This window comes from Vanellus vanellus, assembly GCF_965231255.1.
Source record: "Vanellus vanellus genome assembly, chromosome: 3".
Lineage (NCBI taxonomy): Eukaryota > Metazoa > Chordata > Aves > Charadriiformes > Charadriidae > Vanellus > Vanellus vanellus.
In genome coordinates this window covers 92,309,572-92,336,404 of record NC_138907.1, presented here as the reverse complement: position 1 = coordinate 92,336,404, position 26,833 = coordinate 92,309,572, and the positions used below count along the sequence as shown (strand labels likewise).

At 40.6% G+C, this 26,833-nt stretch overlaps 1 protein-coding gene across 4 annotated transcripts; it reads right to left on the bottom strand.

Annotated features, from left to right (window-relative positions):
* Positions 1-432: 432 nt before the first annotated feature.
* On the bottom strand, positions 433-26,547 carry HMGN3 (high mobility group nucleosomal binding domain 3). Of its 4 annotated transcripts, none has more exons than XR_014269020.1 (7): positions 26,326-26,547; positions 11,035-11,085; positions 5,399-5,428; positions 4,695-4,742; positions 2,237-2,350; positions 1,025-2,120; positions 433-585 (listed from the first exon to the last, which is right to left on the bottom strand). XR_014269020.1 is itself a non-coding variant. In XM_082481613.1 (6 exons), the coding sequence occupies exons 1-6, from the start codon at positions 26,338-26,340 to the stop codon at positions 1,989-1,991; spliced, it is 390 nt and encodes a 129-aa protein (XP_082337739.1). In that variant the 5' UTR covers positions 26,341-26,547; the 3' UTR covers positions 433-1,988. The 4 variants fall into 4 exon arrangements, 1 of the variants encoding a protein (XP_082337739.1); XR_014269021.1 differs by having other exon boundaries at positions 1,025-1,727; XR_014269022.1 differs by having other exon boundaries at positions 1,025-1,727; positions 2,278-2,350.
* Between the last annotated feature and the right edge of the window lie 286 nt (positions 26,548-26,833).

Genomic DNA, 26,833 nt, shown 5'->3' with positions numbered 1-26,833 from the left:
AACTTCCCATGACCATAGTGTCTAAATGAACAGACTTTCCACAGGGTCCATGAGAAAGCAAATCACAAGTACTCTGCAGGACTACTAAGTACGTACCACTGAGTAACAATATGGACTTTTCTTCTCATTCAGCTGCAAGTTTCGTTACAACCTTCCATCACCAAAAGCAAGAGAATTAGTTTAAATTTTCTTCCAAACTAAGTTCATGATGCAGAGAACAGCCTCCTCTTATTATTTGGCTGTAGCAAGCCTATCACTAGAGCTGCAGTGGCATTTATCTCAATGCAGGTATTAACTACTGTCCTAGTTAGCATATAGGGTTTTGCTAATCAATCTTTAATTTTTCAGTATAGAGAGACTTCTTTTCTGTTTTAATTTAAAAAGGCAACTGGAGGTTTCTTCCCAAAGAATAAATAGAATGCTACGTCAGACAACAGTCATTTATTTATTGACTTAAACAAGCAAAAGGTATTCTCAGACATAACGGCCACCACTTGAGCAATACAAATCAATGCTACTGAAGAACAGGGAACATCTTTTCTCTTTCCCCTCCCATCCCAGAAGTACCTAGAAATATCAGGGCCCCTAGAGAAAAGAGAAGGAGAAAAATTATAAGAGGCGCTTAGAATGAGCTGCAGAGTTGAAACATGGACACTAAAAAAACCCCAACCATGAGCTAATCCACCCTATCACCACTATCACCTCAAAAATAACTTTAATTGTTCCATTTCTACCAGGTACCAAATACATAGCGCTGATTAACAGCAATTTCAATGTATTAACAACTGTCCTCAACTGAAGCAGAACAGCAATTACTATTTATACTAAATTTGAGGCTGCAGTTAGAAAGAAAGGTTTCCACGGAGTACGATGCAAGTCGTCTGTAGTTAATGAAAAGGGAGTGGGGGAGAAACAAAGCTACTTTTAACAGTTACTGTACATCTCTATAAATCAAGCAATTCATTCTGTACTGATAGCTCATGACAGACACAAGATCCTGATAGAGTATGGCAACTCTACTCACCCCGTGACAGTATATCTGAAGAATGTATCTGTAAGTCTCTGAAGTTGTGGGCCACTGAAAATCCCAGCCTGCTACTCCTGTGCGGGCATTTTTTAATCAGACATCAGCGAAAAAGCAAACAGACGGCATGCAAATCATTTAGTCTTCCTTGTAACAGTTGAAAACAGGAGAAAGGCATTCCTCAGATTTAGAGAAAACATTAGGAGGCTGTAGTTTTGCAGGCAAGGAGACCTTTTATTTTAATCCATTAAAAGAACCCAAAATAGTCAGCAGGTGGCCACATCTATCCATGTTTCATTAAAATCACATAAACCCTAAGTACAAAAGCACCACTGATTATTGCTCTAGAAAAACTGCATGAAAAATTCAAATACGCACAGTAAAAACATCACCATATGCACAAGACTTAATTTCTTAAAGCAAGTGTATGGAATGCTGATCCAATTTTACACATACCTTGCAATATTAAGTTGATATTTATATTACTTGGCAACAATGGGAATTTCTAAAAGCACTGTTATGAGAAGGGAAATGTTCATATACAGTTTAATATGTCAACTATCATAGTCCTAAAAAAATTAGCATTTACAAAATACTTGATAAAAATATCTTTTAAAAGTTGTCCAAGAGGTACATAAAATCAACCCAAAATTTTCATGATATTTCATTCATTCTTGTCACCTACAGATTCAGTTTTCTGAGCCTGTGGAGAAGAAAAACAGAAATTAGTTACTATAGTAAATTGCCATTAGACACCTAAGCACCCAAACTACCCTCACTCCTTTAATTTCTTATTTGCAACAGCTCAGTTTCAAACCTACCTCCAGGTTACATTTACACAAAACAGGTACATTCACACACTTTTCTTAAATTATCGGTCCCAGCTTTTCAAAAGCAATACAAGCCTTACCTGTCAGCTTCCATTGTTCATACTGAAAAGCACCACACTACTATCTGTTTCTAGTCACTGCACACATGCTGAATTCTCTACCGTACCCTTAACTTTCACTGTTTCAATCTGCCCTTTTACTGACAGTGTGCTGGGTGGGGCACCTCTGGATGTTGAAACACTAAGAGTTGAGCGAGAGATGCGAATCTGCAATAACATTATGGGCAATAAAAAGAAACATTATGAACATGCTATCAATGTCTGAAAGGCCGAATAATTAAAAAACACTGATTCAATCAGCAGGACGTATGTGTGGAAAGTACCTCTTCAGCTTTATTTTCACCATTTTCAGATGGTGTAGTACCTTCCTTTGCAGCTTCTTGCTTTTCATCCTTCTTCCCTTTAGCACCTTTGTTGGCCTTTGTTCCAGGTTCCTTCTGACAGAAGATTAAAAACATGGGCATAGACATTGTATGAGCAACCAACACCCTACATCTTTATCAAAAAAACTTTCTTATGAAACAAAAAGTACATCTTGGCAAGCTGTGTGTGCTAGACTGAAACAAAACAAAACAAAAAAAACAGTGAAAGACTAACTGGAAAATGTATATCCACAAAAGGTATTCAGAGACTTGCAAAATTTCTAGAAAAATATCGATTTCTGCTTCTTTATTGATTCTGCTAATTTACAGGGATACAAAAACCCCTCAAACTATTTTTGGTACAGCTGAGGTGTATATACAGAGTTATATACAAGATATCTGTATGAACAAATTCAATCACAGTCTATTGAAAGCTTATTCAGCCAAGCACAAACAACACAGTTTGTGCAACAGCACTACACTTTCGATTAACATGAAATATTAAATTAGATTTAAAAAATAAGCATTTTTGTTGGCTGTCCTTTTGTTAGTTTGATAACATCTGTGATGTTCATTCCATGTCAATGAAAGAACCAACCAACACACTAGGGAGGCAAACACTGATAAAATTCCATCTGCACCAACACAAAGCAGAGAGTTTATCAAAAGGAACTATTCTAACAGCTACAGTTACATTTGTAGATTTGCTTTTAAACAAACAATTCGTATGTTGAAGTCTACTTTTTTTTAATCCCTGCTCTATGTACATATTTGTATTTGTGATCTAAGGCTAGTAGAGACATAGGTTAAGGATTTTAAGTGCAATGGGATAAAAATTTAAATGGTATTTAATTAAATATTTTACATTAGTATTTAAAGTAGTTCTGATAAACACTATGGAGATATTCCATCTGATCACTGGTCCAAATTCTCCATGCAAAATGGCAACAGCAGCTGTAAACAGGGTTAAGGTCAGTCTCCCTTCATTAACTACCTCTCCCCAGCGATCCTCATACAGGAGTGGGGCAGTGAGGAGGGAGTGCCAGCAATCCTAGTTCCAGGGCAGACTGAATTACTCCTTTCACCCTTCAGCTTCAATGTTACACAGCAGCTGTGGTGCTTAACTGAGAAGCTTATTGGTGATGTGAGTACAGTCATAAGTCTTCACCTACAAAAGAATAAGCTAAGAACTGGACTTAGTAAATCCATAAGTTGCAAGCTTTTAACACCAAAAATGATCTCAAATCTGTTCCATCTCCAGTCGTTTACCAGCAGGTTCAGACTACACACTAGCTCTTCTCTGTTTAGGGAACCAAGATTAATATACTCTTTAAAATGCGATGCAGTTAAGAGTTTAGAAAAAAGCAGATTACTGTATTAAAAAATTACTTAGAATAATGTCATAAAGGATTTGAGTCCCCTGAAATGAGCTGCAAAAGTCTCTCATGCAGCTTAGACTGACTCCGTAACACCGAGCTCATTTCACAACATGTATACAAAGCTATGGAAGCTACCATATTCCCTTCTTTATTAATACTCTTTTAAAAGGGGAGTAAAATGGACTCAGCAAGATTTTATTGATAATTTCATTTGATAAATCATAAAGTGTTCAAAGTCATAGAGTTTTACTCTCACATACGGACTTTGTATCCTGGTACTTGCCCAACTGAGATACCAATAAAAGGACTTGAAAAAATATGCGAGGATTGCTAGACTCAGTTTCCAGCATGGTTTTTTCCACTAAAGCAATTGCTTTTATTTAACATTCCCCTTGGGCACAAATAAATCTACAGTTTCTGAAGTACATGATTTATATGCAGAAATCCTGAAAAGGTATTTCAGACACTAATAAGATTTTAATTTGACTGTAACTGGCCTAGAAAACCTAAACCATTCAAATTAAATATATTTAATTTCACCTTTAATTATAATTGTGCATTCTCAGCAACGGCCAGGCTTCAAGAACAGATAAGAGTTTCTCGCTATGAAATGAAGTACTGTCCCTCTAGACAAGGAAACAGGATGGCACAGAGTAATCTCAAATCCTATTGTAGAAATTGCTAGGTCTCAGGTAGAGCTTACCCAACTAAACCTGTATATTTCAGGAAAGGTAAAGATTCTTCTTAAACTAGGAATTCACTATAAAATAACATGGTCTGCATATCAAACAGGCAAGACATTTTGTTTCAGCCAGTAATGAGGCCAGGAAGGGGTGGGACAGAAAGAAAAGAATGATCTAAGTTGTTTTTTTTTTTTTTCTGGGAGGCTGGAAGGGGGGGTGGAAGGGGAGGGGGGGGGGGGGGGGGCAGGAGAGTCGATGCCTCACAAAAACGCTGCAAATTGAACTGTTTGCAATGCAAAGGAGTATACTTGCTTACTATTGGCTATAATGACGGCAACTAAAAAGAAGAGTATTTACCTTCGTGGTTTTCCTTGGTTTGGGTTCAGGTTTTGGTGGAGCAGGTTTCTATAAAACATTTTCAGTTGCACAATGCGTTAGACATATTACCAGAAGTCAGCCAGCCGCCTCCACACCCCAGCTTCCCCCACCCCACACCTTCCCTTACTTCCTGCTTATTAGTATGCATCTAGAAATAGACTGAAAAACCTTAATGCACAAATGCACCTCATCACTGTACACACCTATTTTCATTAGCTCACCCATCTAGGAGTCAAAGCAATTTGAGGGTCATTCTAAGAGTAAAATGTGGAGATTAGTAGTAACTAGCAAAAAAAAAAAAGAAGTCAGATATGTTCTAACAGAGAAGAGGAACTAAAACTAAATACTAGTAGTGCCATCAAATGAAGTCCTTGAAGGACAGCTCTTTCTCCTTCCAAGGGAAGTAGTTGCATTTCCACAACTAACATCAGCCTGCAAAACGGTACGAAGTCAATCCCGCATGTAACAGTCAGTGTTGTACTGAGGTGAGGAAAATACATCTTTTATCAGAACAACCTGAAAACCTGAAACCAAGAAAACACAGATAACTTTAGCTCCAGAGTTCTTAAATACCCCTCAGCTAGAATAACAGTTGAATCAAGCAAAACATAACAAACCTGTTTGGTCTGAGAAACCATATGCGCCTAGAAAAGTACATACCAAAAGGTGTTATACATACTTACAGCCGACAATCTTGCTGATCGTCTTGTGGGCTACAGAAAAGAGAAAAAAAAGGAGAGCACATTTTTATAGGCTTACAGTAATCAGTATCCAAAGCAACATAATATCAGTCATTTCGTGGTGACAACATAAAATATGCCCCTACCAATGTGTGTCTCTATTGCCAAACACAATTCACGTCTTCCTCATCTTGGACAATCAAAATTTTAAAGGGACAAAGCGATGTGAAAATTAGTAATAAAAATTGTTCAGGAATTATAATGTCTAAATTTCCATATGGTTAAACACATTTTTTTTCTGACCCTATTTTACAAGTACTTCTGAGTCCCTCGCTGCTCTATGAAAGGTTCACAAATACAGCAAGCCTGACTACCTGTGCACAGGACACTGAACATTTCTCACAAATACTTCAAATGATGTTTCTACAATCTAGCAGATGCTACTTGTAATAGTGGGTAAAAATACCATCTGATTAACAGCAGAATAAAGTTAACATCCTTCCATAGAGGATATCAGAGTTTCAAAACATGAAACTAAGTCCTTCCACTTCCTCAGTTCCTCACACACTCAATCCAAGAGTCCAAATGCACAAAGACACAAGTTCCTTATTTCACTTTGTTCTTTATCATAAATTTATTACTGAAGATGAGTTAAGTCTTAGAAATAGTTGTAAGCTCATGAGTTTGTTCACAATATTTTTGTATTCATTAAAACAGCCAAACCCATGATCCAGTTACACAGCATGGTTACCAAACAGAGTTAAAGTTTGGTCTATGTCATAAAACTGGAGTCACACTCATAGCCAAAATAAATGGCCAACTGAACTGCAACAAATATCCAATGTAACACAGCTTAAAACGTGAATAAAAAAAAACCTTCTTAATTAACCATTTAAGTTGAGCTGAAAAAGCATGGCTCCACACATCTTGCAACAGGAAAAAGCTGTTATTAATATCTGAAGAATGCAGTAATTTGTATTCATTGGAGCCATTTAAGTATTAGTGGAAAGCATTAGTGAATAGTTCAGATCTGCATCGAACAAAATAGAAGTCCTGTCAAAAAACACCTAAAGATATTTTCAGCTATCAAATATTATGCATCATTAACAACAACAAAAAAAAGTAAACCTCTCTTTTCTTGGCAATTTAGAATATCAACTGCTTGTTTAGCAGCCTAGCACCATTTTACAGCAGGTTAAATAAAGCATTTCACTTTGTCGGGTAATCAAAGAACTCCTAGCTCAAGGCATCTTCTTTTACAAATCTGTTTTCTTAACTGATGATTTCTATCCCTCAGCATTTGGGCACTGGAATGTTTTGTTAGCATCTACTTTTTAAAGGACAATATGTTGTTTTGGATAAATTATAATTCTCTCCCATATTCCCCAACTGTTCCTGTTCTGTGATTGGTTTCACAGAACGCTTGTACTGCCATAAGAAAGTCAGCATAAACCCTTAGTTCTTTAAAAATGCCTGACAGGTAAGTCATTTTAATTCTCATTCAGAGTTTATATGTCTTTCGTGTTATCTGATTTTAAGGAGGGATTTTGATTTTGCAGTCAAGTCAGCAAAGGTCACATTTTAATGTGCTTTTGGAACCCTTGTTCCCCTCCCAACAGCTGTACTAAGCCAGAAACCAGCAGCTCACCCAACAGTCTATTTGACACTGGCCCACTAGCAAACACCTACGGGAAGAGCATATGAAACAGAGCAGACACAGAACAACACTTGGCACTTTCCTACTGCACCAGCTTCTGCCAATCTACCATTGCGAACTTTCCAACCTGGACATTATATCCACATCATGTGTTTAACAGTCCCCCAGGTTCATTTTCTCCATAAATTTGTCTAATAACCTAGCAAACCCATTTACACTTTCAGTTTCCAAAACATCCTGTGGCAATGAGTTCCATAATAGGATTATGCACTGTGTGGAAAAGAAAAAGCTTCCCCCTCTGTTGTCTTTCTTTTAAATTTCTTGCCTCTTACTTTCACTAGATTCCTCTTATTTTCTGATTACATGAGTAATAATTCCCTAACTGCCTTTTCTGTGTTACTGATGATTTTATCACACCTCTGTTATATAAAAAGTCAAGAATGCTAGAAAATCTGGGTTGTGGTTTGTTTTATTTTAAAGCTGCTCTGCATCCTTTGTTTGTCCCACTATATGTGGTATCCTCTTCATTCTATCATGGTCTTTTTAAGGAAGAGTCAGAACTTCATTTAGTAGTCCCATATCTGGGACACAACATCATTGATGTTTCACACACTGTCCTCTAGTATTTTTTCCTATATTCTAGTTACCTTTTGTTTAGAAGAACTGATATTTTCTAGCAACTGTTCACTGCAATTTCATCTCCCCTGATTAACAGCTAATTTGGTGATTTTCACTGTGTCCTACCCTTCCCCTGTGTTTTAATTTGCATTTCTCCATACTGAATTTCTATCGATATTTAATCACCTAGTTATCAGTGATGTAACAGCCTTCTCAGTCTTTCTCACTTCTGACTACCCTGGTATTTTTTTTGTATTTTTTTGTATTTTTCAACAAACTTTGTCATTTCTACAGTACCTCTTCTCCTAAATCATTAATTAATACATTCAGCAACACAAGCCCAAACACAAATGCTTCCAATACTCCACTGATATTTCTCCTCCATTATGAAAATTAACTACTTCTTCCCTACTTCCCTACTCTCTCCTCGTATCTTTATCTATTCCAAATTCTTAGGAAGATACTCTGACTTCTCTCTGCAAAATCCATGTCAACTTTCCCATGATACATTTGTCCACATATACTATTTTTTTTTTTTCCTAGCTACTTTTGCAAGTTAGACTCACGGGCTTTATTTTCCAGAATCTCTTATCTAAAGTCCTGGGAGCATTTCATCACCTTCAGTCACCCTGGTACTGAGGCCAATGCAAGTAATAAATTACATACTGCACTCAGAAGTTTGGCAATTGCTGGTAAATACTATCTAGTTCTCACACTCAATTGAAGAATGTCCTCCTGACTCTACACCCATGAGAAAAGGCTCCACTGTGACAATCTCCCTAAGAATTCTCCATAGCAGGAGCTTCACTACTGCATTTTCAGCTTCACATTTGCCATGCTGGAGGCTTTGCTCCTTTCCTCATTATTTTCCATCAATACAAAAAATCTTTCAAAAATAGTAAATGTCCCTTATTTTGCTATTACGCCATTCCAGTTTTGGGTTGTGTTTTGGGGGGGAGGGGGGGGGGAGAGTGGGGGCTTTTGAAAAATAACATGCATTTCTGCAAGGCTCTAGCATGGAGTATCACAAAGCCTCTCTGCCACCTGAAACCATTAAAATTTTTAGCTGCTCCTTTTAACAAGCTCTCATTTTTAATAAAATTCCCTTTCTTGATATCATATCTTACCATAGCGGAGTTTATTTGCACTTACATTCCTGCAAGGATGATGAACCTGAATATATTATGGTTGTAATTACAGAACAGTTCTCCGACAACTGTCTTTTTAACTAGCTCCTACATACTACTGAGGACCAAATAAAGAGCTGATTATCCTTTTATTGGTCCTTTGATTTGCTCCTCCAGGAAGCAAGCATTTATAGTTTTAACTTTTTTGTCTTTGTAATTCCATCCTGTGCCTTTTACCAAATCTCTGAAGGGTAACCGACATCTCCATCAATGCTATTTCTGTCCTCAGAGCCTCTCTGATTTCCCTTAACATCCCACTGCCACTTCTACTACTGTGGTCAGATGATACCTGGCACAATTTCTACACTATATACTTCCCATTTACACGTTTTGGCAATCCATAAAGGATTCTCCTGTACTTATTGATTCAATTAATCTCGAGAAATATTAAAGACACATAACAGCCATTCTATCACTAATGCAACATCGCTCTCGACCCTGTATAATTTGTGCCTTGGTGTCACAATGTCCCAACAAGTTTCTGAATTGCCCATTATATCACTGTCCTCATTTAAAGCCAGATAGTCCCAATTGCCCAGATTTAGATTTGCAGCTTTTGTATTTTGGCTTGACTGCCTGTTTTCATAGGCATGAATTAAACAGGGCTTTATTTCTTAAGACTGCTCTTTACCTTTCAGGTGCAAACTTTTACGACTTCTGTGCTAGCCCCCGCTCTCCGCCCTGATAGGGAGCTCTGACTTCACCCTACGTGCTCTCAAGAACTTGCCAGTCTCCCCTCAGATATTTAAAGTAATTCAGAAGATCTCCTCAGTGCCATCAACACAGGTCTCTCTTGCTTCAGACTGAAGCCTGTTCCTACATAAATTCTACCTATTCCAAGAGCTCACACAGTTTCTAATCTAATCCTACACATTCACACACTAAGAGCTACAGGTGTATCTACTGGGACTATCTTAATTCATTGGAGTTTTTTTTCTGTAGCATCAACAGCCACTATTATCTCACCTTGACTGAAGACTACTCTAAGAGCTCTCATATTTTAGAGTCAGCAGGCTCTCTCTAGAGAGTCTGTGTGTTTCCCTAAGCTTTTTGGTCTTTCTTCTTTAATCTAGCAATCAGGTCTCAAATTTTTAGGGGAAAGAACTTTCTGTTCGTTGAAGAAATAATATTTAAGCTTGGACAGAGAAAAACATTAATTCAGAGCAAAGGAGATTATGCTTTTCCTATGATTTAGTCAGCCTTTTCATACTTCATGAAAAATAAACTGATTTTTCTTCCAGGAAATTCCATAGGAAGATACTGAGGTATCAAAATCTATTCCTCTCAGACCTCCTTTCTACTCTACTTTCAGGAGCTTACTGTAAGCATTACTATTGTTTGAAGTATTTTGACATTTCCACTGTACAATCTTTTTCTGCTGGACTGAGCAACAGCCAACTTCTCAATTCAGAAAGTGTAAAGCTTCATTAGGCTGTTTTTCCTGTTCAAATATGCTCAAAGATTTACAAGAAGAGCAATTAATTTTTAATTCATTTGAATATTCACCTATTCTTTTCAAGGTCCTGATTTAATTTTGTCTGCCACAAAAGATGACAATCTAAGGAAACTAATCCTTATAATTACCTGGTTTTTAAATTCACATTAAGGGCTGTGACAAACAAACTAGCAAACTTTACTGTAGAGCTCAAGGTATCACCAGCTGTTTCCTTGCATTCTCTGACAGAAGTTACTGTGCCTTTAAAACAAATTCAGACAAAGAAAACACACAAATGCGTCAGCTGCTCCAGTTTAGAGCCTGGTATCTTAATTGAAGACACCCTTCCACCAGTCGCTTAAGCTAAGAATAGTTTTGAAGTAAACTGGCTGAGGTGTGTGCATGAACCCTCTTCTGCCAACCCACTAGCGACACAGCAACAGTTCCAGGCAGTAGCACCCTACACTGCTGCCACAAGATCCACCAGAGCTTGTCTATCAAAGGCCTAAGTGATTCTGAAATTTATTTTGTGTATTAGTAAGTTGTATGAATCCTCAGTGCATCAAAACCAAATTATACCAGATAAGCTACAAATGTGGTTTACTGTCATGATTCCCATGGGTAACACCCCACTAGAAGCGTCAGAGCAATGCAGTCTTCTGATATGCAAGACTGCAGATATCCAGTTAAATAATTACATGCCACAATAAATTAAAAAAAAAAAAACAACAAACATACTCACCTCTTGTTTAGTTACTTTTGCTGCATCCTTGCCTTCAGCACCCTCTGGAGACTGAAAGAAAATATTAAGTCAGCGTTTTTATTACTGACTTAAAAGCATCCAGGCAACAGCAAAAGAAATATTATGTTGAAGACTCTTCTTTCTATACTTTGCAGTAAACTGAAAGAGGCCTGGCAAATTTACGTTAGTATTTACAAGCCACATTGTACCAAAGCCATTCTAGATTTTCCAAGCAAGAACACATGGCCTGATCAACACCAGATACGTATGTACTGTACCACACAGCATCCCTCAGTGGTCCCTCTAGCCAATTAACTAAAGCATCCACAGGCTCCAGTGGGAGCTCCATTTAATCAGCAGTTGGTAGCACAACAGCATGAGCTGGAAATCTGAGGTTTGCTCTACTAGGACTTTTGAAATCCCTGAGAAATTTAACACATTTCTTCCCCAAACATGAACTTAACTAATAATGAGGTGTGATGAGATGAACCAAAAAAGCACAGCATTACTGAAATCAGTGATTTCTTTACCTCATTTACTCCTTTTGTGCCTCAGGCTCACTCAGCTGGAAGCTTTAACAGTATCCTTCCCTCATCTCATCTCCTCCACCAGAACAGCAAAAATCAGTAAAACACCAAGACATTGACAGGAAAGCTAGGGACAAACATGTTTCCTCAACAAGAACGTAGAATCAACCTGATCATTCTGATGCTGGCCTTCCAGAGGTACTAGAGAAATGTTAGTTAAACCACAGGAGAGGGGGAGAAGGGAGGAAAAGAAAAGAAAAAAAAAAAAAAAAGCTTCTGTCTTGTTTACAACTCAAGATGTATTACTTCACGTTTTGCAAATGACTGGGTTTCCACCTAGGAGCAAGCGATTCATGGAAAAACAGCGAGCAGCAGCAGTTACAGAACTAGAAGAACAGCATGTGTTTCAAAAAGGCATTTAACAGGCAGCAGAGAAGGCAATTTGGTTGCTGTTTTGTTTTTCAGTCAGTAAAGGAGCAGGCTAGTTATCTTTTCCTTTGCCTTTCCATTTCAATCCTAACGCAAACCTCCCCCCACCCTTTGACACGGAATGTCTTGGAGTTATACAGTTATGGTTTGGGGCAGAGAAAAAGACTGTCTGGGTCGCAGCAGTTGACCAATGCCTTCTCCTGGCAGTGAGCTTTAACATACCTACAGAAAGACGCTCTTCAACATCCACACACAACCCCCACCAGAGAATAAAACATGGTTTTGTTACTGCACGCTCTCCTGACAGAAAGGAAGCATGCCACAAAAGCAGCTGGTTTAAAAAAAGACGAGGACTGATCATCTAAGTAGCTAGAAAACAGCAGGAAGTTAAGCAGCACTGCTCAGCGTAGAGCAACTCAGAATAGCAACAGAGTCAGGCATCCAAAATGGAGCCTGACTGTTCCCCACGCTACTGCAGCCTCAACAGACAGGATCGTTTCAGGTTTGCATTCTTAAAAGCCTTTCAGTTTGGTTACTAAAGAGTTGCTACAGCTTGATGGCATCATGCTGGGAACATCAAAAGCCATAAGGAAAACAAACCAAGTAGTTCCATGATCACCATCAGGAACAAAGTCTTGTTGCCTACAACTTCCCTCTTTAGCTCACCATAGCATACAAACTCTGGGTATAGCTTTTCTGCAGTCCATGTATTCACAATATCTGTTTCTCCTAAATGCATTTTCTTCAGTCTGACAAACTTGCACTGCACTCTTTCCCTGGGAGTGAACTCGAATAGCATGCCTCCTGTCCTGGGCACTTGTTTACATGGAAGTTCTCTCAGATTTTATAATCTTTCCCTCATAGTAGCCAAGAAGCTCAAGATTTACAGGTGTAGGGACAGAAAGATGGCATGATTTATTTCCTTCAGAAGCCAGGCTAAAAAACTCACCGTAAACCAACGAAGCTGCCTGACACTCCACAATCGAGCTGTTATACCCTGCTTCACTTTTAGGAACCACAGAGCTTTGAAACAGGGCTAAATCATCACAAGATGGCACTGCCACATGCCAACAGCCTTGCAGTAATTGCCCAGGAGCACCCTGCAACACTGCACAGTTAAGACACAGTAATTTACCCCGTTCTCTTTAGCATTAATAAAAGACAAGTCTCCTACATTTCTGATAGCCTGATTTTAGATGACAATATCATTGCTTGAGAACAGATTTTAAAAACTGTTCATGAAGGTAACCACACGGGGAAAAAATTATATTAAAATACTCTTAATGCAACCACAACCACTGTATACTACTATGATATATTACACAACATATTTCAATTAAGTTAGCTAATTAGCCCAGCATTCCCTCTCAAGTTAGAAAATCCAACAGCAATTCTGAAGGCCACATAACTTTCTCCACGGAGGTACATGCACAGTAATAATCTCAGAGGTGTGAACAAGCAGCAAGGGGTTCTGACATGCTTCATTTCCATTTCAGACCTGCTCCCTCCTCTCTGCAATCACTGCAAGTCCAGGCGTTTGGAGGCTGTGCTCATCCTCCCAGGGCCTTGGCTCTCCAGTGCGCTGGCAGAGCTGCGTGGGAGGCCATGTCATGAATAAGGTAATTGATCCAGCTGAAAAATAGCCTGCTGCTTAAACAAATTTATAAATATTATAAATACATACACAAATTAGAAATATATAGCCTTCCCTGCTCCAGCAGAATCATTTTACTGCACAGCTGCACAAACAATTGAGCCAGTCCAACAGACAAGAATGAAGTGGACCAGGGCAGTTGCAAACAGTCTAGCTGACAGACACACCAAAAAAATACGCATGTCAGATATGGCTACAGTATATTTGTTACAAGAGGAAGAAACTTATTTTCCCCTCCATGAGTACTACTTAGACATTCCAGTGGGTCCCAGCTGATGTGGACCTTCATGCTAGTTTTTGCAGTACTTTCTCCTCTCACTAGGGACTGGAGAGATTTGTACAGGAATGGATGCGAGCCAAGCACAGTCCCAAAGAACACGGCATGCCACACGCAGTGACTGTCTGCACTAGTATCTGGAAGTCCCAGGACTTTTCTGTAGATACCACCAAAACCTTAAAGTCCTTGTCCCTAACTCTTCCACAGGAACCCATCCCCCATCTTTTGTCCTGGTGACAAACTACTGAAGGAACTCTGGTTTCAAAGCAACCAAATGTACTAAGTAACCCATCCCCTTGGCACGTTTTTCCATATGACGTTATGGTATGGCTCACCGTATTTCACATGACACCCCAGTCACATTAAAATGCACCCTGGATACTGTGCCTTACATCGTAAACTAGTTGGGAGTGGGTCTGTTCACACTGCAAATTTTGTGCAGCAAAATCAAAGACCAATGTGAGCACTGAATCACTTGACAAGGGCAGTACTCCAACCTCAGTAATTCTTCAGCTGCACTCCATCACATGCCTGTATTATACTCCTAAAGAAGTCCCTAGAGGCCTGCTGTGCCCGACACTGTATGGTTACCTACAAGAGACAAGACATAAAAAAGCAAATAAGGACACAGATAATAGTTATGTTTATTTTTTCCAATTACAGAGGTATGCAGAAGGAAAGAAGCTGACTGGCTAACAAAATGCGCTTTTGACATTTAAACTAATAGCAAGTTTTAGGTTCAGATGACCACACATTGTGTCATACCTCAATTAGCACTATATATTGGCAATAGGACTGTAAATTAAGCTGTAGCTAAGCTTTGTAAAAATCTGTCAGACCTGCATAACTTTTATACCACAAGATTAACATTCCCTGTGTCTATCAGCAATCAGATTATTTTTTTTAATTTGCTTTTTCCCCACCTCTTTTTAAGGACAACCTAGAAAATTATTTTGAGGGGACTGGAAAAAAGTAGAGGAATATTTATAGATGATAGAGAACATTAAAAAAAAAAAAAAATCGAAGGAGTATTAAAATTGAGCTTGTTTGTATACACAGTTCTTGCATTTCACCAGCTGTGAAGTATACATAAGAATCAGTGTTTACACACACCAGGACAATACTGTGCTATCTGCAATGCCAATACCGTTACAGAACTGTTAAGTTGAAAACAGAAAACGAGATAACTGTTTTAAGGAAACATTTAACAGAAGATACAGGCAATTTTCCTTTTTTTATTGTTCTTATGGTTGGGTTACCTGGTAGAGATGCACCACAAAAGAAAAAAAAATTCAATTTTTCTAATCAAAACCCTGCAATATAAGCAGGATGTAAGGAGAGTAGAGTAACACAAAGTAGTGAAGTTATTGATGTCTGTTTGAGAGATCCAAAGGTACATGCTTGAACTTGCAGTGACCAGCTTCTGGGTAAGTATTTTGTTTGTACTTAAATGAATGGGTTATACTATTATAAAGGAGTACAATAAAAAGCATGAAGAATAAGAATACAAGTATCTGAAAAGTAACAGTCAGTACAGAAGGTTGCTTATAAAATGAAATAGATTGCTCATTCTCTGAAGGATCTTATTACTAGCCAAAACTCAACACATTGACTCCGATGGGACAGAAATTAGTCCTTTCATACCCATGTGAAAAAAAAAAAACAACCCACAAACAAAAAAACAGATGCCAGTTTCATTCCAAATACCACGTTAACTTAACCGTCCCAGCACTTGAGTATTCTCCATAGTGTTTCCTCCCTTCTTTGCAAGCTGGTTTGTTCCATCGCATCTCAGTACACTGCCTGCAATGGGATTTGCCTGCAGATAACTTCCCTGGCTCACTGTTCTAGCTGCAATTTCCATGATGTAATGCTTTGGTCATCCCTCCAACAACTTTTCTCACCATATACGAGAAAAGCTTCCAACAAAACCACAGTGCAAGGAAAGAAGACATATTGAGTCCTAAGCCTTTTTCAAGGTTTACTGCACTATTTTCCTAAATTTTTTCCTCCCCTCATTTTCCTGTGAGAACTCTGTATTAGACTAAATCCAATTCAATGAATTGTTTCCCCATACATGCTAGATCTTCTAATTATTTATCTTCAGAGCAGCTTTGAATTTTGTGCCAGCTCCTAAATGTAATTAAAATGCTGTTTATTTCTTGGTTTAGATTAATGAAGACGTGTCAACTAATTTAACACCAACCAACTCCTGCAACACCCTTCTAACCATTGTTTCCTCATTTAGCTCCTCCAGCATCTTATCGTTAACCTTTGTTTATAGCTAGTTCTTTAATGTTTTCAGCAGATAGAACAGTGCTCACTGCCAAGCCAATGTGAATGAACTTTGCAAGTAAAATTAATTCTTCCTAATAAATGCTTTAAGAAAACAGGCATTCTTCCTACTACACTCCTTCATTTCTTTTTTCTACCACAAGCCTGATCCTGGAAGGAGGAAAAAAAAAGCCACCAATTTAAAAACCAAGTAATTCTGCCAGAACCATGAGTGAAGTACGGAATAAATCTGGCTAGTGGCTGCATTTTTTAAATACTTATCCAAAATTACATCTGTCTTGCTCTCTTCTGAAAAATCCAAGGTGTTTTGTTATTTGTTTTGTTTTGGTTTTTTTTTTTTAATATACTGCATATATATGTACATATATTCTTCACTAAAAAAAACAAACCCAAACCCCATCAACAACAAAAACCTGCTTAAATATTTATTCTTTAAGTATATAATATTTTAATCTTTTCTGTTAAGAAGTATTACAATAAAATATTACACAGGATGTAATTTTTAGAATTTAAATCCCTCCATTTTACATCTATTAAGAGCAGAATATTTAGTTTTTGAATTCTTTGGGGAAGAATGTCAAGATCATAGAGTTTTGAGAAGACAAATGTTTAAATATAGAGAAGACCATTAATATCCCCTAGTATTAATAAGCAATTGAGGAAAGAAAAAAAAAAATCAGGGAAAACATCTCCCAATTCAAGTCTCCATTCTTGCTTAGAGATTCAAGCCGAACAGAGTGACTGATTAACATGCACTGCATTTTCAAAGAATATATGAGAAAATAAGAATACAAACAGCCTGTTTATAAACAAAATCAGTAGGTTCAGAAATGCATTTTATTAAATTCCTTAATTCTTAACAGGTAGCTTCTGTGAGCTTTATGCTCTTCCACACAAGACAGAGGAGACAGAAACCAAGTTAGGCCTGAGGTATTTCTAGATACCCCAAACCAGCCAGAATAAATGCGTTTCCAAAAGAGGAAAATCCTTCATTGTAGATTGAGATTTTGCTATTCACACTGAAAAAAATTGGTCAAAGATTGACCATATAATTTAAAAAACATTTAAATATGATGGGATGTTTTAGAAGTCTCATAACTGGTTTGGCTTTTATTTTTCCTTCCAAATTTGTCTTCTCTGTAGTCAGTTTTTTGAATACGACATCTTCTACCTACAGCAGAGTGAAGAAGTAAGAGCAGTTTCTAGAGGCTCAGATTAAAAAAAAAAAAACAGCATTGTAATTTAAAATTAGATAGACAGTTCCTTTTTCAGACAGTGAAGCAATCAGCTGCATTTTGAAAAATACAGATCAACCATGGGAGCAGTGAGCACAGTGCATTTGAAATTCTTCCATTTCCCCTGAACAGCAAACGTGAGAAATCAGCTAGGTAGTAAGTAAATTCCTGTCTCAGTATTTGCTTAACCATTTTAGTGCCACCATAAAATAAAAAGATTCAAAGAATATGATGGATGAAATCCAATCCCTAATATTATTCCTCTGACCTTTCAAAGCTGATGCCAGTTCTGCAAGTGAGACGGAGCTGATCGACTGATTCAAGTCTACGTACAGAGACAGAGTTTTCAGAACCTTGATGATCAGGTTCCAAAATCTTTATCTAAATAGAACTGATCAGATCTGCAGAGCAAAACTTGCAGAAAGTACTTCTGAAAAAAATACAAAAAAGAAAAAAAATTACTTAAGGATAGAGATTAAATTGAGACTACTTTCAATAACAACTGATTCCTGAAAATAGCCACCTCTAACAAGGACTGAAAAAAGGTGTATAATTCCTCCCCTCCCAGAGTACATAACTGTGATAAAACCACAATAACCTAGAAAATAACCTTTTTTATCATTGTTTCAACTAACTGGTGCCACAGAACATCAAATCTCTGAGAGGATAGCAGGTCCACAAGTAAGAGGTAGGTACCAAGGCACAACTGGTACAACACCAACCTCTTACATCCCAGTAATAATTCCAGCTGTATTGCTGTACTACAACAGCCCAGATGGAGAGCTTCACAGACAATGTAAATGTAGTTTCAAGAGAAGAAAAAAGTAAAATGTCTCCATGAGGGTGCAGGTGGGATAAGGAAGAAAGGATGCAGCAGAGATAAAGGATATTTTCCTACTACAAATAAAGCACCAACACCACCTCTCCTTAACTCTGCTTGAGAGGAATAACACACTGCAGAGGTAAAAATGTCATTAGACACAATTTCCAACTATAGAAGCACTTTCTGCTACTACTAACTCAGGTAGCATTAGGCCAATGGAGAAAGCTAGGTGGGAAGAGCAAACATACCCAACAGTCCCAATAAAGCCAGTGTTGATGGGAACATATGCAATTTTTTTGTGCAGACAGATCCCAACATTCTTAGGGAACACTGCATTTTATATTTGCAGCTTTCACTGTTACCAAATACACCCACTCTTTACTACGGGAAGGCAGGAGCTGTATCTCCAAGTAACCGTAACTCCTCCCTGCAGGGGTGCAAGGACACAATTTGACCACTGAGTTGTTCTGATTATTCTAATGAATTAAAGAATACTCCTCTATGCACTCTAAGTTAGGGACAATCAAAGTAAAGCTGGCTAAGGCTGCCATCTGATTAATGCCTGGCTGCTGCGAAGAAGGGTTCTGCCTTTCCCCACCTAATGATTCCTGCCAATAAGCCAGCTTAACTCTTTGCACCAAGATATGGGAAACTAGATCAGCAGACAAGTCTGGCCAAAAACTACCTTAAACACATATGATACCCCACAGGTTAAGTCAGAGTAAGGATAGGAATGAGTATCTGGAATTGCTTCTTTTGGCATGTACCCACCAGCTTGAAATATCTCTTCAACTACAGTCCAAACTGCGAAGTCCCACACTGCCAATTTTGCTGGCAATAAAATTGGTATAAGAGCATCTTACTTCTGCATGCAGCCAGTTGCTCATTCCCAGCCATACTCCCTTCTAACAGGTTACCACACATTCATTGTACCTCAGCGCAGCATCTCTAAAATGGATCAGTAAAAGGATCCAAGATAAAAAAAACAATTCAAAAGCACATTCAAACCTGTTAAATAAACAAGCATTAAGAGGATTACTGCCCGAAATGTAAGTCCAGCACCTGAAAGCACCTTTTTTGGTGACTGGACCATGGGATAAATCATTGTGCTAGCTTAGTGCAGTTAAAGAACAGAAAATAGATGGTGGACATTATGATCCTACAAAGTCCTAATTTCCAAGAGAAATCTCTGCATCTCGTTTACTTACACTCTACACAAAAGACAATATTATAATCATGTCAAGAAAAATTCAACTTCATACAATTTCCCTGAAAAAACAAGGACACACCTTGGAATGTAACAGGCCTATATGTGGCTACTGCTTGGGTATAAAACAGCAGAGAAAGTGAAGTTTTTCAAGTAAGACAGAAAAAAAGCAGCCTTAAACTAAATAGCATGTATCTGCTATAAACCATTTAAACAGAACTTTTTTCTTTCTTCAAATTTAACAATACTGATGCTCTGGAATACAAAATATTACTGTCATAGGCATGCTGAACATGTTGGCATGTATATGAAAAGATTACCTGCACCTGGTTAGTTTTGAACTCAGAGATGGTGACTTACAAAGTAGATTGTACTGCTGGCTATACCTCATTGGATATTATGCTTTAACATGCCCAAGGAGCATTGAGAATGATTTTTAATTGACAAATCAGCAAAAACCTAAGAATTTTTAGGTTGCCCATTCATTAAGTCCAATTGTATTTCAGTGTGGTCTAAGAAGAAAAGTTATATACATTGTTATCAATTGCTGATAAATGGGTAAGATTTTTACAGACCTGTATACAACAATCAGAAAAATTTTAGACCTAAAAATCCTTGGTCAATGAGCTTTTAATCTCTGTAACTCTAAAACCCAGTCATAGCTAAAATTACATAATTAGCTCTTTCTAAGCGATTTTAAAGTGTAACTTTAATATAAACCGTGGACAAATATTTGTTGCATGTATTTAATAGCCCTGTAAACATAATTTATTGCAACATGGCATAACAGCATTACTCAAGCATGCTTCTTCTCCAGTGCCACTCAACGCTGCTACACTGTACTATATCTAAGTGCACCATACAGGGATCAAAAATTGTGACCTTTTCTGCATAACTTTTCTATGAAAGATGTAGATCCTTTGATTCAGTCTGGTCAACAGATACTTGGAGTAGGCCAACTAAGCAGTTTTCAATTGCTTTAAATACATCAAAGTTCAAAATTCTCAATACTTACAAATTTAGTATAAATGGTACAATTTTCAAAATTGATAAGTGACAAAACATCATTTTCCTTTGTATTAGAAGACTCCTGCAACCTTTTAAGATGCTCTGGCACCTCTATTCTGTTTGCCTTGATTGAATGTTCAGTGCATCTTTGCATAGCAATCATTTTACCTGTTCCTGCAAAGGATGCCAAAGGTAGAAGCCCATCTGAGGACTCTGCTGGCATGTTAGGTAAGAGTTTGTCAAAGTCAGGGGTACGTCAGTGAAGCAGATGCAAAGAAGGCTGTCTTTGGCTGTTGTCTAGCCTGTTTTCTAGTAGTTACTGAATGATCTAGGATTGATCTAACGAGAAAAGTGGAGAGAGAAACTACCTTTTCAGAGCTCTGACTTCTGCTCTTAGTCCTCATGTATAGGGAGAAAGGTGGAAGCAGTCAGCATGAAACACAAGGGGAGTTCAAGTGAAAGTCTGGAGAGAGAAGTGGGACGGAATGGGAGTGGGGAGAGGGCAGCAGCCAAGACATCTGTATCTGGTGTTGACCCCCTTTTCCCTTCTAATCTATAATCACCTCCAGAACACGAAATAAAATGCAGGACCTCCTCCATTTCTGCATCCCACTGCTAACAGAGTGTGTCCTGTTAGTTGCGTTCTAAGATAAACTTGAAGAGTGCCTCTGCTACAGACCAAGAGCTTCCAACCCCAGGGATGAAACAAGTTGTTGGCAAAGTGTGAGTCCTCACAACGTCACTGCAGCTTCTTTCATGCCAAGTAGCTTCAAAATGAAGACAACCTTAGCAGAAAAAACACTACATTACATTGATGCTGGCATGTTGAATTGACATGGATTGATCCACAACTGAAGTATCAAAACATGGTAAGGAACATGAAGTGGAGCTGAAGAGCACTTGAGTGTACTTCATATGGCTGCATTATGAACACAAACTCACCTGCTACTCTTTACACAAAATATACACCTGTCATGGTTTAATCCCAGGCAGCAGCTAGAACCACGCAGCCACTTGCTCACTCTCCCCAGTTTGGATGGGGGAGAGAACCAGAAGAGTAAAAATGAGAAAACTCATGGGTTGAGATAAAGATAGTTTAATAGGTAAAGCAAAAGCCGCACGCACAAGCAAAGCAAAACAAGGAATTAATTCTGTAGTTCCCATTGGCAGGCATGTGTTCAGCCATCTCCAGGAAACCAGGGCTCCATCACGTGTAACGGTTACTTGGGAAGAGAAACACCATCGCTCCAAACATCCCCCCCTTCCTTTTTCTTCCCTCAACTTTATATACTGAGCATGATGTCATACTGTATGGAATAACCCTTTGGCCAGTCGGGGTCAGCTGTCCTGGCTATGTCTCCTCCCAATTTCTTGTGCGCCCCTCCAGCCTACTCACTGGTGGGGTAGCGTTAGGAGCAGAAAAGGCATAGATTGCCTAGCAACAACCAAAACCATTAGTGCGCTATCACACCATTTCCAAATCCAAACCACAGCACTATACCAGCTGTTAGTAAAAAAACTTAACTCCATCCCAGCTGAAACTATGACAACACCTCATTCCACGGACCAAAGAGCAACGGCAGGATCATTCACAGTCACAAGTAAAAAGAGCTATCATCTGCAGGACCCTCGGCTTCATTTGTTAATTGGTGTTTGATCACCTACAAGTTCCTCCAATTTATAGAAGCAGTTACTATTGCAAGTTCCTCAGTTTCTATGTACACACCAAGAGCAAGAAGACAAATTTGGAGAAGTAACAACAAACGCACCACTCAAGAACGCAGGAGATGCTTATTAGGGGGAATAAAAAAAACCAGGACAGACACCTTAACCTGAGAATCCAAGATGAAGGGACCATTCCAACAACTTGGCCATTTACTTCTGCGCCCCATTTCCCTATCGGTGGGTGAGGAACAACATTTCTCTTTGAATATTCATGACATTTCAGAAATGCAAACTCAAACATGCAGAAGATTTCACAAAGAGAACTGAGTTTAGGTCCAGAGAAAACAAAGGTTAGACAGAATTTAACAGCTCTGAGTTAGTATATGTAAGAACATGCACTTAACCCCAAGGATTAGAAAACACTTTGATTAGATACCTTACTAGTTGTTTTGCCAACCAGGTAAGAGTCCCACAGAAAACTGTCATGTGATCATGTAACTAAATTCACTATGATAGGACAACCCTGGAATATGGAACCTTCTAACTTCCACCAAAGAAGCAGCATTCCAAGCAAAATATACAGAGGGTTTGTTTTTCTGTAGTAAATATAACCAACTAGTCTCTCTGACTTTAAAGAAAGAGAATTTGCATAATGGAACAGGAACCTGCCACAGATGTTCTCTACTGTGTTTTCACAGCATTGACCATACTGTAGAAACTAACAGGCCTAACTACAAGATGGCAGCAGAAGTGGTCTACAGAAGTGGCCAATTAGACCACAATTATTTTTTATTTGCTCTGAAACACCACCAATAGTCAAAGATGTTATATTAAAAAAAAAAAAAAAAAGACAACTTAGGAAGAAAAAGTTGCATCTAGTTCTCACATCTGATTCAGTTCCAAGTGTTTTCAAAATAGTATGTGAGATGCAGGTTGCATTGCAGACTCAGATTAAAGAACAAGTTGGGTCATTTTGGAGTGCAACCCCAACTAACTGACAGGTTCCCCATTCAATATGGGACAAATCACCACTTGACCTATTAATATCCCCCAGAAATGTTGGGCATTCTACATAAAGGTGCAAGTATCGTTCACCTTCATAACGATCACATTGAAGCTCATATATGTATGCTTATGCACATGGGTGTATATGACCATAGCATGATTCTCCTTGTAATCAGGTGCAGAACATTTCTTTATCCTTTTATGGCTAACATTGAGACATTTTTGCTGGGGCTGTTTCAAGGTCAAGGAGTTTTCCAATATGACCCAAGAGCTAATTCTAGCAATACAAGCGACAAAACACCCCAATCCATTTCAAGGCGTTCGTTGCTATCAATACCACAACAAGCATTCTGGTTTATCCCACACTGACATGCCATTCTTCTTGTGAAAGACCATGTTCACACCACAACATGTTATTAAAACAGACAAAGGGTACAGAAATCTTGACAGAAGGAGTCCAGAGTTCAAGCTCTTTTTGTTTTAGCACAGTATTTAACACCATCTCAACACACAGTAAGTTTTTCCTTTTCCCTGTGACCCTCAAGCAATGAGTAACAATATCACAATACCTCAGGCCACAGCCCTCTAGAGAAGGGGAGACAGCCTACATTTTTTTGTTCGTGATATTCATAATGAACACAAGGCCAGGGACTCAGCAACTGACTTCAGTTTACGTAGAGATGAAAAAAATCAGAGATGAAAAGAAAAGCAAACAAAAAAGACCAGCCAGTTTAGGTAGCACGTACACAAAAACAAGTACAGGTGAATTCAAGTCCTTTCTGCAATATTACTTATTTACTTACCCCCATAACTCTGAAAATTTCTCATTTTGACTTTTGTTGTTTATTTCCTTACAAAACTTTTAGCATTAGCCTGTTTCTAAGTTTGAAATTTTAATAGAAGAATTGACTATTAGCTGCACATGATGGTTCTGTCTCCATGTGGAAGCTCACTTGTATAATCATTCAGCTACTGCTGTACCACTAACTTCTCACTCTGTGGATGTTATTCTGGAATAAAACTGACTACTGTAGAATATTTATGGCAAGTCCACTTTGCTCAGAAAGCAAAGCCATTAATTACACACTTTTCCTGGAACCAGTGCTTCCCAAAACCCAGACTTCATAAATAATCTTAAAATTTAACTGTTTACCCATACAATGGTAAGTAAATTAAAATTTACTGCGCTGTTAAAATTCATCTCCATTGCTCTGATCCCAAATGTAATGTTTTTATTACTTTTTTATAATCTTCTAGAAAGACAACACGTTCTCGTGGACTTACAACTCAAAGGTAGTTTCTCTTAAACATTTCACAACAGACCACAAAAACCTACATAAGTGACACTAACTCTAGGCCCCTCTTAGGAAGCACAGTGTGAAACATGATCCATAGTGTCAGAACGCAGAAGGGCAATGGAAACTGGGTAGTAAGTTCGCAAGGTTTCCAAAGTCGTGGAGAGTCGTATGGGCACAGGCTAATTTTCAACTTTTTCCTGATGAGAAGTGACAGCACTAGAAGCACAGAACCACATGAGGCCTATGCAAGGGTGCAATGACAGAGGCGCAAGAGGAAAAACTGCCCCACATTCACTAACTTTATCCAAGTTATCCCAATAAAGGCAATCAACCCCATGGTTGCATCCATTTTCGGAACTGGAATCGGGCTCTGAACTATGAATTAAGTAATTCAGTATCATACTTGACAATCTGACATTTTGATAGCTCCCAAAAAGAATAAGGAAAGGACAACAATGAACACCAAGCTACCTGGAAGTCATCATCTCCCTGTAACTCTATTAAAACAGATTTGATCCCCAGCTCAGATATGGTGTATTAGGGAGGTCACAGGTGACATTTTGGAACACCCCCCCCCCCCCCAAACACGAATTGCTTTGCCTTGGTTGACCTAGTTAAAATTAATGGACTGCAGCTACTATATTTTGTCACAGCATGTATTAGCGTCAAGTCTCCCCTTGCACTCCATCAGGGCCGGCGGAAGGCGGCCAATAAGTTCTCGATGAGGTTCGCCACAAGCAGGGCTTCCCCTCGCCTCGGCCGCCCACCCCCTCCTCCGCCCTTCACCTCGCCAGGAAAGGGTGGGGGGGGGGGTGTGGGGGACACCGTCTGCCACCGTCCCCGCTCAGCCCGCCCTCCGCCAGCACCGCAAGCGCTCCCCGCCGCCAAGACACCGCGCAGCCACGGCTCCGGGTTCAAGCAGGAGGGAGAGGAGAGTAAGACAGCCCCCCCCCCCCCCCCCAAAAAAAAAAAAAACACCACCACACCCCGCAACACCGGGCCCGGCCGCTGAAGGGCCGTCTAAGTTTCCTCTCCCTTCGGGAACGCCGTCTCACAACCATCCGTCCCCCCCTTAAGAGACGAAAAGATGGAGGGCGGGGGGAGCCGTGGCCCCTCACCCCCGCCATGGCTGCCCCGGCCCGGCGGGGGCCACGCGCGCTCCCTCAGGAGGCACCGCCCCGCCCCGGCGGCCGCCCCCGGGGGCGCTGCCCGGATGGGCGCCGGAGTTGGTACATACGGGTCTGCCGCGGGAGGCGAGGAGAAGGGTGTAGTTTGTTTTAAACATGGCTTGCCTCTCCCCCCCACCCCCACCTCGGAGCCATCACCCGGGCACGACGCCGGCGGGATCCGGCTCCCCACACCCCGGGTGGCGGCTGTCCCTCCCTCCCTCCCCCCGCCCCGCGGCGGCGCCGGAGTTTGCAAGCAGGAAACTCCTCCCGCCGAGGGGCCAGGGGCGAAGCCGCAGCTGCTGCAGCGCTTCTCCCCGGCGGCGGAGGGAGGAGAAAAAGGAGAAGGGGTGGGGGGGATGGAGGGGCCCGGAGTTGTGACAGCGACTTCACCACCTCCCCCACCCCACCCCCCCCCCGGGGACGGGGGCGACACCGCCCCGCGCGGCGCCGGGAAAGTAAACAGGGGGCGGCGGGGCGGGGAGGGGGCTTGCAACAGGCAGCAAAATACCCGGGCGCGAGAGCAATCCGCAGGCTCCGGCACGCAACGGCGGGGGGAGAGCAGCAGGCGCCCCCGGCCCTTAACGCGCGTTTCGCCCAGTCGGCCGCCACCCGGTCTCCCCCTCCCGAGGAGGTGGGGGGGGGGGGGGGGGGGGGAAGGCGCGGAGGCAGGACCCCACCGCACAGCTCGGGGCGCCTCACCTTTCTCTTCGGCATAATGTCCCTGCTCCTGGCCGCGAAAGTGCAGCGACGAAAGAAGCTCCGGCAGAAGCGCAGATCCGCCCGGTGGTGGTGGCGGCGGCAGCAGCGGCAACGGCGGCGGCGGCGACACCGGCGTCGCTGGTACCCGGCAGCTCTGCCCGCGCCCGGTGCCCGCCGCGCCGCCCCGCCGCCCCCGGCGCCCTGGCAGCCCCCACCGCCAGCGCCCGCCTCGCCGACGGGGCGGGCAGAGCGGGGCAGCCCCGGCTCCTGATTGGCTCCCCAATGGCGTCGCGCCCCCCTCTCAGGCGGGAGCGGGCTAATCAGGGGCAGCCCGCGCGGGTCAGAGGCCGGGCGCGCGCGGGGACCGTTGGGGCCGCCGCCGGTAGTGGTAGCGGCCCCGGGCCCTGTGGGGAGCTGGGCAGGGCCGTCTGCCCGGCGCACTCGGGGTAACCCGCCCGCCAGGGGCCGAGGTTCTTCATTAACGTTTGGGGAGGCGAACCGGAGGTCT